The sequence below is a fragment of the Pristiophorus japonicus genome, chromosome 9 (genome assembly GCF_044704955.1).
Source record: "Pristiophorus japonicus isolate sPriJap1 chromosome 9, sPriJap1.hap1, whole genome shotgun sequence".
NCBI lineage: Eukaryota > Metazoa > Chordata > Chondrichthyes > Pristiophoridae > Pristiophorus > Pristiophorus japonicus.
In genome coordinates, this window is record NC_091985.1 from 124,064,743 (window position 1) to 124,077,942 (window position 13,200).

A 13,200-nucleotide genomic window follows, 5' to 3' on the forward strand; every position below is an offset into this window, starting at 1 on the left:
ATACTACACACAAGTGGTGTCATAGATGGTCTATTGCTGTGCATCATGAAACCCCATGAACTGTGCCATTGCACTTTGACCCAATGCAGAATTCAAAGCCTACCAATTCCAAGCTGCCCCTACAAAACCTGTGGGATTGAATGGGTGGGATCATATGGTTTGGAGGATAACTACCCTACCCATTAGATAATTTATCTCATCAGTCCACATCAAACATCACAGGTGCATACCAAAAGAGAACAAATTTAACAGAGGGAATCCACTGTATAGAAGCCACAGCACCAGCTGTGAGGGCTGATCTGCTTAAGGCATAGGCCTATGCTTCAGTTACATTTAAACAGTAATAAATGTATGCGAATTGCTTTAAGTGACATGCTCTGTCCTCATTTACTTATAATTTCCTGCAGTTGATGCATTGGTGCAGCCATATTCCCTGTCCCGAGTCCCTACGGACGACAAACTGATCTTCAACACCAGAGTAGATAAGGACACAGACCTCTGGGGAGGCGTGATCGGCAGAGGGGGTAGGGAAACTAACTGCAGTAGTACCCTTCTGACAATACCTAGAACACGACCTTATCATCACCAACACCTTGTTCCATCAGGGACAAGCACAAGGCATCATGGCAACACCCTCGCTCCAAACGCTGGCACCTGCTCGACGACGTCATCATCCGAGCGAGGGACCGCAAGAACGTGCGCATCACCCGCGCCATGACAGGAGCCGACAACTGCTGGACGGACCACCGCCTAATCCCTCATCAACATCAATATAGCCCCAAAGCAGCGACGGCAACAGAAACAATGCCACAGAAAAATCAACACCGGGGCACTCAAAGACCCAGTTAAAAAAAGCTCGATACAGCCAGCACCTCACTGCCAACTCTCTATGGTCCCGAGACACAGAGTACCCACTGCGCCTGGTCTGCCTGCGTAGACACGCTCGGTCACTCAACTAGGAATCACCAAGACTGGTTTGACGAAAATGACCAGGAGATCCAGGAGCTAATAAGCCGCAAGCACAAGGCATTTCTAAAATTAAAACAGCGACCCAATTCGGGAGCAGCTAAGCAGAAAACCCGTGACCTAAAGAATAGATGGTGGGTGGAGAAAGGACAGGAGATCTAGCAGCTGGCCGACAGCCATGACGTGCGAGGATTCTTCACCGCAGTTAAGTCCACCTACGGCCCAAGCACCCAAGGCCCCACCCCAATGCTGGTCAAGAACGGGGAGGAATTCATTAAGGTCACTGACGCAGTCAGGGCCCGCTGGAAGGATCACTTCAAAGATCTCCTTAACCGAAACTGTCTTCGACACGAGTGTCCTCGACTCCATCCCGCAGCATGGTACCTGCCACCAGCTCAGTAAAACCCTAGCCCTGCACGAGGTAGAAAAGGCCATCCATCAGCTCAAGAACAACAAGGCAATAGGAGCAGATGGAATCCCCACTGAGGCACTAAAGTATGGCAGAGTAGCACTATTGGCACAAATGCATGACCTCATCTCTCTTGTCGGGAAGGAGGACAGCATGCCAGGAGATCGGAGATGCCGTAATCGTGACCATCTTCAAAAAAGGGGACAAGTCTGACTGCGGCAACTACAGAGGAATCTCCCTGCTGTCGGCCACTGGGAAAGTCATTGCAAGAATCCTCAACAGTCTTCTCCAAGGCTGTAGAGCACCTCCCAGAGTCACAATGCGGATTCTGCCCACTAAGGGGTACAACAGACATGATCTTCACCGTGCGACAACTACAAGAGAATTGCAGGGAACAGTATCAATCCTTGTACATGGCCGCCTTTGATCTCACAACAGCCTTTGGCACGGTCAACCGTGAAGGACTATGGAGCGTCCTCCTCCATTTCGGCTGCCCCCAAAAGTTTGTCACCATCCTCCGCCTGCTCCATGATGACATGCTAGCCGTGATCCTGACCAACGGATCTACCACAGACCCAATCCACATCCGGACCGGGGTCAAGCAGGGCTGAGTCATCGCGCCAACGCTCTTCTCGATCTTCCTTGCTGCAATGCTCCATCTCACTCTCAACAAGCTCCCCGCTGGAGTGGAACCAATGAGAACCTGTTCAAGTTTTGTCGCCTCCAGGCTGGATCCAAGGTCGTCCCATCCTCCGTCATCGAACTACAGTACACGGACGACGCCTGTGCCTGCGCAGAGGCCGAAATACAAGCCATCGTCATTGAGGCGTACGAAAGCATAGGCCATACACTAAACATCCGTAAGACAAAGGTCCTCCACCAACCTGACCTCGTCACACAGCACTGCCCCACCCCGCCGCCATCAAAATCCATGGCATGGCAATGGACAATGTGGACCATTTTCCATATCTCGGGAGCCTATCGCAGCAAGGGCAGACATCGATGACGAGGTCCAACATCGCCTCCAGTATGCCAACCTTTGATCGCCAGAAGAAGAGTGTGTTCGAAGACCAGGTCCTCAAATCTGGCACCAAGCTTGTAGTCTACAGGGCAGTAGTGATACCCGCCCCCCTACATGGCTCAGAGATGTGGACCATATACAGTAGACACCTCAGTGCTGGAGAAGTACCACCGGCGCTGACTCCGCAAGATCCTGCAAATCCACTGGGAGGATAGATGCACCAATGTTAAGTGTTCTCGCTCAGGCCAACATCCCCAGCATCAAAGCACTGATCACACTCGACCAGCTCCATTGGGTGGGCCACATCATCCGCATGCCCGACACGAGACACCCAAAGCAAGCACTCTACTCTGAACTCCTACACACCAAGCGAGCCCCAGGTGGGCAGAGGAAACGTTTCAAGGACACTCTCAAAGCCTCCTAGATAGCAGTTAACGGATATGATGTAATTGGCATCACGGAGACATGGCTCCAGGGTGACCACGGCTGGGAACTCAACATCCAGGGGTATTCAACATTTAGGAAGGATAGACAGAAAGGAAAAGGAGGTGGGGGTGGCATTGCTGGTTAAAGAGGAAATTAATGCAAAAGTAAGGAAGGACATTAGCTTGGATGATGTGGAATCTGTATGGGTGGAGCTGCGGAATACCAAAGGGCAGAAAACGCTAGTGGGAGTTGTGTACAGGCCACCAAACAGTAGTAATAAGGATGGGGCAGCATCAAACAAGAAATTAGGGATGCGTGCAATAAAGGTACGGCAGTTATCATGGGCAACTTCAATCTACATATTGACTGGGCTAACCAAACTGGTAGCAATGCAGTGGAGGAGGATTTCCTGGAGTGTATTAGGGATGGTTTTCTAGACCAATATGTCAAGGAACCAACTAGAGGGCTGGCCATCCTAGACTGTGTAATGAGAAAGGACTAATTAACAATCTTGTTGTGCGAGGCCCCTTGGGGAAGAGTGACCATAATATGGTGGAATTCTTTATTAAGATGGAGTGTGACACAGTTAATTCAGAGACTAGGGTCCTGAACTTGGGGAAAGGTAACTTTGATGGTCTGAGACGTGAATTGGCTAGAATAGACTGGAGAGTGATACTTAAAGGGTTGACTGTGGATAGGCAATGGCAAACATTTAAAGATCACATGGATGAATGTCAACAATTGTACATCCCTGTCTGGAGTAAAAATAAAACTGGGAAGGTGGCTCAACTGTGGCTAACAAGGGAAATTAAGGATAGTAAATCCAAGGAAGAGGCATATAAATTGTCCAGAAAAAGCAGCAAACCTGAGGACTGGAAGAATTTTGCAAACAGCAGAGGAGGACAAAGGGTTTAATTAGGAGGGGGAAAATAGAGTATGAGAGGAAGCTTGCTGGGAACATAAAAAACTGACTGCAAAAGCTTCTATAGATATGTGAAGAGAAAAAGATTAGTGAAGACAAACGTAGGTCCCTTGCAGTCAGATTCAGGTGAATTTATAATGGGGAACAAAGAAATGGCAAACAAATACTTTGGTTCTGTCTTCACGAAGGAAGACACAAATAACCTTCTGGATATACTAGGGGACCGAGGGTCTAGTGAGAAGGAGGAACTGAAGGATATCCTTATAAAGCAGGAAATTGTGTTAGTACTTAAAGATGTGGCCATAGAAACAGTGGATGCATTGGTGATCATTTTCCAACAGTCGATCAACTCTGGATTAGTTCCTATGGACTGGAGTGTAGCTAATGTAACACCATTGTTTAAAAAAGGAGGGGAGAGAGAAAACAGGTAATTATAGACTGGTTAGTCTATCAGTAGTGGGGAAAATGTTGGAATCATTAAAGATGAAATAGCAGTGCATTTGGAAAGCAATGACAGGGTCGGTCCAAGTCAGCATGGGTTTATGAAAGGGAAATCATGCTTGACAAATCTTCTGGAATTTTTTGAGGATGTAACTCGTAGAGTGGACAAGGGAGAACCAGTGGATGTGGTGTATTTGGACTTTCAAAAGGCTTTTGACAAGGTTCCACACAAGAGATTGGTGTGCAAAATCAAAGCACATGGTATTGGGGGTAATGTACTGACGTGGATAGAGAACTGGTTGGCAGACAGGAAGCAGAGAGTCGGGATAAACGGGTCATTTTCAGAATGGCAGGCAATGACTAGTGGGGTGCGCAGGGCTCAGTGCTGGGACCCCAGCTCTTTGCAATATACATTAATGATTTAGATGAAGGAATTGAGTGTAATATCTCCAAGTTTGCAGATGACACTAAACTGGATGGTGGTGTCAGCTGTGAGGAGAACGCTAAAAGGCTGCAGGGTGATTGGACAGGTTAGGCGAGTGGACAAATGCATGGCAGATGCAGTATAATGTGGATAAATGTGAAGTTATCCACATTGGGGGCAAAAACACGAAGGTAGATTATCATCTGAATGGCAGATTAGGAAAGGGGGAGGTGCAACGAGATTTGGGTGTCATGGTTCTTGAGTCATTGAAAGTTGGCATGCAGGTACAGCAGGCGATGAAGGCGGCAAATGGTATGTTGGCCTTCATAGCTAGGGGATTTGAGTATAGGAGCAGGGAGGTCTTACTGCAGTTGTACAGGGCCTTGGTGAGGCCTCACCTGGAATAGTGTTCAGTTTTGGTCTCCTAATCTGAGGAAGGACGTTCTTGCTATTGAGGGAGTGCAGCGAAGGTTCACCAGACTAATTCCCGGGATGGCGGGACTGACATATGAGGAGAGACTGGATCAACTGGGCCTTTATGCACTGGAGTTTAGAAGGATGAGAGGGGATCTCATAGAAACATAAAAAGATTCTGACGGGACTGGACAAGTTAGATGCGGGAAAAATGTTCCCGATGATGGGGAAGTCCAGAACCAGGGGACACAGTCTTAGGATAAGGGATAGGCCATTTAGGACTGAGATGAGGAGAAACTTCTTCACTCAGAGTTGTTAACCTGTGGAATTCCCTACTGCAGAGAGTTGTTGATGCCAGTTCATTGGTTATATTCAAGAGGGAGTTAGATATGGCCCTTACAGCTAAAGGGATCAAGGGGTATGGAGAGAAAGCAGGAAAGAGGTACTGAGGGAATGAACAGCCATGATTTTGTTGAATGGTGGTGCAGGCTCGAGGGGCCAAATGGCCTACTCTTGCACCTATTTTCGATGTTTCTATATTAATAAAGTCCCCACTGGCACCTGGGAATCCCTGGCCCAAGATCACCCGAAGTGGAGGAAGACCATCCGGGAGGACGTTGAGCACCTCGAGTCTTGTCGCCAAGAGCATGCAGAAATTAAGTGCAAGCAGCGTGTGGCAAACCAGAATCCCCACCCACCCTTTCCTTCAATCACTATCTGCCCCACCTGTGTCAGAGACTGTAATTCCCGTATTGGAACTCAGAGTGGAAGCAAGTCTTTCTCGATTTTGAGGGACTGCCGATGATTCTCTGCCAATAAATTCAGCACTGAGGGACAGAAAAGGTTTCTCAGTAGCACTCCTGGAATTGTTTCAGCGGGGGAGTTCAACATCACTAACCTTTGGCAATGTGTAATGCTGGGGTTTCCTAGATACGGACGTATCTTCAGAAACATCAGACTGAGTATGGCTGGATAACTCGTGTTTACAGTGCATTTCTATCCTGTTTTAACAGCATAGAACAAAGCATTAAGAACAATCGTAAATGTCCACGATGGTGAATGGATTGTTGCATTTTCCAGCAGCATTAGTGGTGAACAAAGTCAACAGATAAGCTTGCCAGAGGTAGGCAAAAACTCAGTAACCTCTCTAGCAAATAAACAGCTAAAGAATCCTTGATATGGTTTGACAGAGTCGAGAAACAAACTGTTCAAATTCAAAATTATAAGCAAAGCTACCCACTGTTAAATTTGTCAATAAATGGCAGTTTCGATACTCCCATCATGCAAGATAAAGTCCCTCTCCGAAAATCTGTTACGCACATTACTAGGATTCAATGCAAACATGTTTATTTGAAGCTCAATATTTTTTTTTTAAATCTCATTTTACATTTTGGTAACAAATGGATGAAAACAAGATTTAATAACTTAGCGATGCTGTCCTAGCAAACTATTCAAGCAAAGTTAAGAAAATGCAAGAATGGCATTTTTGTTGCAATAAGTTAAATCAGATTTACTTACTGCACAAAACTCTTCGAAGGATATTCTTCCATCACCATCTTTATCTGCATTAATTATGGTTTTGTCTACAATTTGCTGTAGCTGAGTGTCCTTTAGATTGTTCCCAACCATCATCTTCAGCACCTGGAAAAGCTCTCCATTAGAGATGTACCCATCCTTATCCATGTCATAGATGCGGAAAGCAACTGATAAAAAGAAAAAGTTATGGACAGTTGTTGCAGTCAAAACACCTGTGCAACTGCTAACATACAGGTTTTACTTCAAGTCCCCTCTTGATAGTTTAGCTTTGGCACTGAAAACAACTCAACATTGATTAAGCTTTAACAGATGATTATGAACTACTGGTAACGAAAGTACAGCTCATATCTTGTGAAGAGTAACTTTGGGAAACTATTTGTCTTTAAAAATATTCAAAGTATTAACCTAATGCTGATTTGAAACACATTGGCCCCAAGTTTCCACATGATTTGCGCCTGATTTTTTTAGGAGCAACTGGTGGAGAACGGACTATCTTAGAAATTGCAATTCTCCACATTTTTCTTTCTGCAGTTCTAGTCAGTTAGAACAGTTTCACTTTGGAACAGAATTTTTTCTTCAAAAGGAGGCGTGTCTGGCCACTGACATCTGATTTCAAAGTTTCCACAGTGAAAACGTACTCCAAACTAACTTAGAATGGAGCAAATGAAGATTTTTGTAGAACTGAAAAAACCTTGTCTACACATTAAAAAAACCAGGCGCAGGTTACAAATTAGGCGTCCGGAACGAGGTGGGGGGGGGGGGGGGGGGGTTTGGGAAGTCAATAAATTCTACAATAAATCCTTATTTATACATACAAATAAATCCAACCTGAATAAACATTTATAAGCAAAGAAAAGATTAAATAAACCATCTTCCTACCTGTGTGAAAGTGCTTCATGCAGGTTCAGTCAGCTCAGCGGTGTGGCGTCGTTCCCGCAAACGGGAGGGAGGGGCAGGCAGTAAGCAGGCATTTGTGCAGCCTTCCACTTGAGGTGGAAGCTTTAAAGTCAGCTCAGCGATGTGGCGTCATTCCCACGAACGGGAGGGAGGGAGGGGCAGGCAGGCATTTGTGCAGCCTTCCACTTGAGGGCAAGAAGCCTCAGTGCTGACCATGGAAGGGCAATGTGCTTTTATTAAAAAATGTTCAAAAATTAAACAGCTACAAAGAACTACAAAAATGGCTGAGTGCCAATGTTTCCTTCACACTGCGCGTGCGCGAACGCTCCAACGCGCAGCGTTGCCGGCACGAAAAAAAAAATTTAAATGGTACCCGCCCCCTCCCACTTACAAAATCGGTGCAAGTGATAGGTGCTGCGCCAAGCTGCCATGGAGCTGCAGGGCGCTCCAGAATCGCGCGTTTTTTGGCGCGAAAAACGGGCGCCCAGCTCGGAGGGGCGCCCGTTTTGTAGCGTGTGGAAACTTGGGGCCATTAAGTTATTTGCAAATGTACCATCAACTTAAAAAAAGGCAGTTTTAAATCATCCACATTTCAAAATACTATCAATTGAATAAAAAAGAAAGTCTGATTTTCTTTTTTAAAAACTCAACTATCCTCACTTGTGCAGCTCTCATCCAAACCATTAGATCAACAGCTATACCAACAGCCCCACTCCTACTTCATAAAACCACACATCAGCTAGCCCCATTGACAACAGTCATCTTGCCCTGCTTTGCATTTTTGGAAGAAATTAACTGGTGAAAGGCAGCTATGAAGGACCCATAGTATAAAAATACCCAAACAATAAACCACACTGCTGAGGAACATATGTAGTAGTTATAATGTAATATGTTGGATGCACATTAATTTAAATGAGTTGCACATCATTTTAGTCTTTGCCACAGACAAATAAAGAAAGGACTTGGATTAATGTTGCCGCTTTCACAACCCCAGGATGTCCCCAAGCGCTTTACAGCTAATGAAGTACTTTTGAAGTGTAGTCGCTGTTGTAATATCAGAAACATGGCAAGGTCCCACAAACAGCAATGAAATAAATGAGCTGATCATTTTTTTTTTAAATAAAAGTGATACTGGTTGAGAGTTAAATGTTGGCCAGGAGAACTCCCCTCCTCTTCTTCAAATACTGTCATGGTATCTTTTATGTCAACCTGAGGGGGCAGACTCATCTCAAAGACAGCACCTCCAATAATGCAGCACTCCCCAAGTACTGTACATGTGCCAGCCTAGGTGAGGTGCTCAAGTCTCTGAAGTGGGGTTTAGCCCATGAACTTCGGACTGAGGAAGAGTGCTACCAACTGAGCCAAGGCTGATACCTAAATGCTCAAAATAACATGTTTTTTTCCCAATTTTAAAAACTTTCTAAGTAAATACACAAACATTCCAGTTATTTTTAATACTAAAACAGTAAGTAATGCAGTTAACGAAGAAAGTAAATATGGTATATTAAGCACCATCAAATACAACAAAAATATACTTACATCGCAATTTCTGTTCTTTGTCACCTTTGACGCTAAATTGGGAGACCCCTTCAATAAACTCTGCGAAGAACAATTACATAACAGAGCTCGTTGATGCTTTGAATTGGCTGATCACTTAAAATAATTAATTCTTTTATATAATGTAACCAAATAAAGCACAGTACTCAACAAACCATAAAACCTTTCATAAATACATTGGGCTAGAAATTGCAGTGGCTCACCGCCCGGTTTCGGGACAGTATTGGCTGTTTTGGGCGATAACCGGGTCGGCGAGAAATTGCCCAGCTGAGTTACGCCGGCGGTTTCGAAGTACCGCTGGGATCGGACCGCTAGCGTGCGCCATCCACAGATCACCATGGCGGGATATTTGGCTCAGCGGTGACCCATAGGTAATATTTAAAAAACGCCCATGAGAATCAGCGGAGCTGGGCAGTAGGTAAGTAAGCTCTGCAAGAAAAAAAGGTAAGTAATTGATTTTTTTTTTACTAATTATTTTAAAATTCTGTTGTGGTGATTTATGTTAAAAGGGTCCTGAGAATGTTTATGATTTTTTGTTTTGTATTTTGAAAAGTGTTTTTCTCCTCTGGGTACATTTAGTAATTAATTATTGCCTAATCAACCCAAAATTCACCTTTTTCATCAAGAATCGGGGTGCAACACCCTTTTTTTTCGCTGGGCGGATTTCTTTTTGGGGGGGGGGGGGGGGGGGTCAGTTTCGCCAGCGATAATCTTAGCGGTCTTTTGGGCGGCAATCAGGCGCTGGCAGATGGTTAGGAAATTCTAACCCTTGGTTATTGCACCCAACAACCAAAAGCAGGTAAGCTCCAGACCAGCACTATATTCTTTCGAACCAATTTTAAACCTTAGACTGCCAGCAGCTTTGAGAAACTTCTGCCTTCCCTGACGATCTGACTTTGTTTACCACTCGTACACTGACAGCTGCTGAAAAAAATAAACTTATAGTAAAATGGCTCAATAAGGAATGGATTACTGCATTAACCCCAAATTGAGCACAAGTCAAATCTATACAAAAAAACCCTGCTCAACCTGTTTATCCCATTTTCCTTATTTTTTTGTTCATTGATTTTAATTTTACTTTTTCTAGCAAATGTACTGACTATTTCAAATTTGTAAGCTTTCACTTACCTTTATTTGTCTCACTGCTCTCACTGTCCACTTGAGGTGGGAGCAAGTTATATTTTTTGTAGAGGCAAAAAGTTTGCTTTCTTTTGCTAAACAGTCTCTGATAACCAGTACTCCAGCCAATTAAGAGTGTATATTCTTAAGATTGACCCCATTTCATGTATAAAAACATGCCTAAACCCAGAAATATGTCTGCCAATTAACATATTTATCTGAAGTCCCTATTCGCCAATACCTGGAGAATTCTCTATACGACCCAGGATTAAAAATAATAAGTGATACTCCATATTTTGAGCAACCAAACATATTTTAAAGTCACATTATCTTTTCAGTATTGCAGAATTAATCCAAACTGTAAAGCATCGAGTACAAGTTTTATACAAGATATTCCATTTAAGATGTCCTTTGTTAAAAAAATTTGCAATTCACAACTGTCACGATCGGCAAACTTATTTAAAACCAAGTCCGATGTGGACAACTAAAGAAACTCTATCGCAAGCAGCAGTGAGCGTGACTTCAGTTGGATCGTGAGCCACTTCAGAGCCACCTGGCTCCAGAAACCCAAACTGTAGGCTGTGTTGTATGCTTTCCCAGCCCATAGCGATTTCTATGGTCAAGCAGCTCTGCAGCAGCCCTGGGATGGATTTGAATTCACACACCCTGCTGTTTACAAGCTGCTCCTACACACACAGCAGTCCCAGTATTTTATGGCACCAGAACTATGTAGCAGAGAAAAGGACCCTGCTTGAGAGTCTGACATTTTGTAAAAAGGTTAATTTTGTTGCCGACAAAGAAATCTTAGGCAAGCGTACTATTTTATCACCCACTTTTGCCAACTTGCAGTCAAAATACATCAAAACCTTACTTAAGTTATCCAAGATTAAGAAAGGTAATGTAACACCACTCCAATTGGGAATTTCTAAAAACATGAACTCAACCAGTTTTGGTACCTATACAAAAAGAGGAGATAGAACTTGCTAGCAGTTAATCAATCTGTAGTAGTCAGTCAGATTGTTCATGTACATCCAAGTCACACTTAAAACCGACACCACCTGTTATCTGAACATAAGAAATAGAGGCAGGAATTGGCCATAAGGCCCCGTGAGCCTGCTCCGCCATTCAATAAGATCATGGCTGATCATTGACCTCAACTCCACTTGCCCATCCGATATCCATTCCCTCGATTCCCTTAGATTCAAAGGATCTATCTCAACCTTGAATATATTCAAAGACACAGCATCCACAGCCCTCTGGGGCAGAGAATTCCAAAACATTTACAACCCTCAGTGAAGAAATTCCTCCTCATCTTGGTCTTAAATGTCCTACCCCTTATCCTGAGACTATGCCCCCCTAGTTCTAGATACTCCAGCCAGGGGAAACAACCTCTCAGCATCTACCTTGTCAAACTGTTCTGAATCTTATGTTTCAATGAGATCAAGCTCTCATTCTTCTAAACTCGAGAGTATATGCCCATTCTACACAACCTCTCATCATAGGACAGTCCTCTCATCCCAGGAATCAATTTAGTGAACCTTTGTTGCACCGCCTCCAAGGCAAGTATATCCTTCCTTAGATAAGGAGACCAAAACTGTGCACAGTACTCCAGGTGAGGCCCTGTACAATTGTAGCAAGAGTTCCTTACTCTTGTACTCCAAGCCCCTTGCAATAAAGGCCAACATGCCATTTGCCTTCCTTATTGCTTGCTGTACCTGCATGCTAAGCTTTTTGTTTCTTGCACAAGGATACCCAAATCTCTCTGAACACCAACATTTAAAAGTTTCTCACCATTTATAAAAGATTCTGTTTTTCTATTCTTCCTACCAAAGTGTATAACCTCACATTTCCCTACATTATACTCCATCTGCTGCGTTACTGCCCACTCACGAATTCTATCTATATCCCTTTGCAGACTATAAATTTCCCTCATAGCTTACTGTCCCACCTAACTTTGTATTGTCAGCAAACTTGGATATATTATACTCGGTCCCTTCATCTAAGTCATTAATATAGATTGTAAATAGCTGAGGCCCCAGCACTGATCCTTGCGGCACCCCACTAGTTACAGCCTGCCAACCTGAAAAAGACCTGTTTATCCCTATTGTTTTCTGTCCGTTAACCAATCCGCTACTATATTACCCCCGGGGCCAGGTCGGGGCCATAAAAGGAGCGGTGTGTGGCAGCCTGGGAGCAACATGGAGGCATGCCACTGCAAGGTACAGCGCGAGCTGGTGTGGGAGGGCAATGGCAGCGAAGAGTGATGTCAGCAAGGTCCAGGTAGGTGATTGGAGTGTGGGCAGGAGCGGCGAGATCGGGGTGAAGGAGCTGAGAGACTGTGGAGGGACGTGATCGGGGCCTAGGGGAAGCGCGAGTTCGGGGCCAGGGGCAGCACGGGCCAGCCCACACTGATGTGTGCGAACTGGGTTCGTGCAGAACAGGTCTCCAGTTGTCTTGGGTAATCCTTGCCACTGGACCAAGACCTAGCTCTGTCAAGCCCATCTGGTGGCTGGTGTGCAACAGCCACCACATGTTAAAAAATCCGTGCACAGGCATCTTCCACCCTTGAGGATGTAGTTCTTGTTTCGAAACACCTGTGAACTCATCCTTTTTTTTGGCGTGGAAGCAAGTCATCCTCGTATCGAGGGACTGCCTATGATGATGATTATTATTATTACCCCCAACCTCATGAGCCCTCCAACAGTCTATGGGTCAAAACTACTAACGGCAGCAGCAGTTTCCTCAAACAAAGCCATCAATTTTTGAAAAGGACATGAAGCAGTTTCTGTCTCATCTCCTAAAACCAGCCAACTGGAGCCAGGTGATTTGCTCCCAAAAAATAAGTCTGAACCTACGGTTAAGAGTGCAAGCAGCCTGAAGACAACTCATTTTCCCTCTTGATGTGTGTTGGAAATGCTACTTTGCTTTATTCCTACAGTAGTGTAGAACGCAACAAAATAGGCCAAGAATGTATATCCCACATCCTGTGTATAGGTGAAAGGCAAATTCTCACATTTTACACACATGAGATCTTCACTTTTTCCAATTACTTTTCATTCATCAAAAAT

At 44.5% G+C, this 13,200-nt stretch overlaps 1 protein-coding gene across 1 annotated transcript in view; it reads right to left on the bottom strand.

Annotated features, from left to right (window-relative positions):
• LOC139273209 (calcineurin subunit B type 1) overlaps positions 1–13,200 on the bottom strand; it is a 108,101-nt gene that overhangs the window by 2,916 nt on the left and 91,985 nt on the right. Inside the window, exons 4-5 of the mRNA XM_070889802.1 lie at positions 8,996–9,055; positions 6,542–6,726 (exon numbers count right to left, since the gene is read on the bottom strand). Of these exons, the coding sequence (XP_070745903.1) occupies positions 6,542–6,726; positions 8,996–9,055 (245 nt within the window). The remainder of the gene's footprint in view (positions 1–6,541; positions 6,727–8,995; positions 9,056–13,200) is intronic.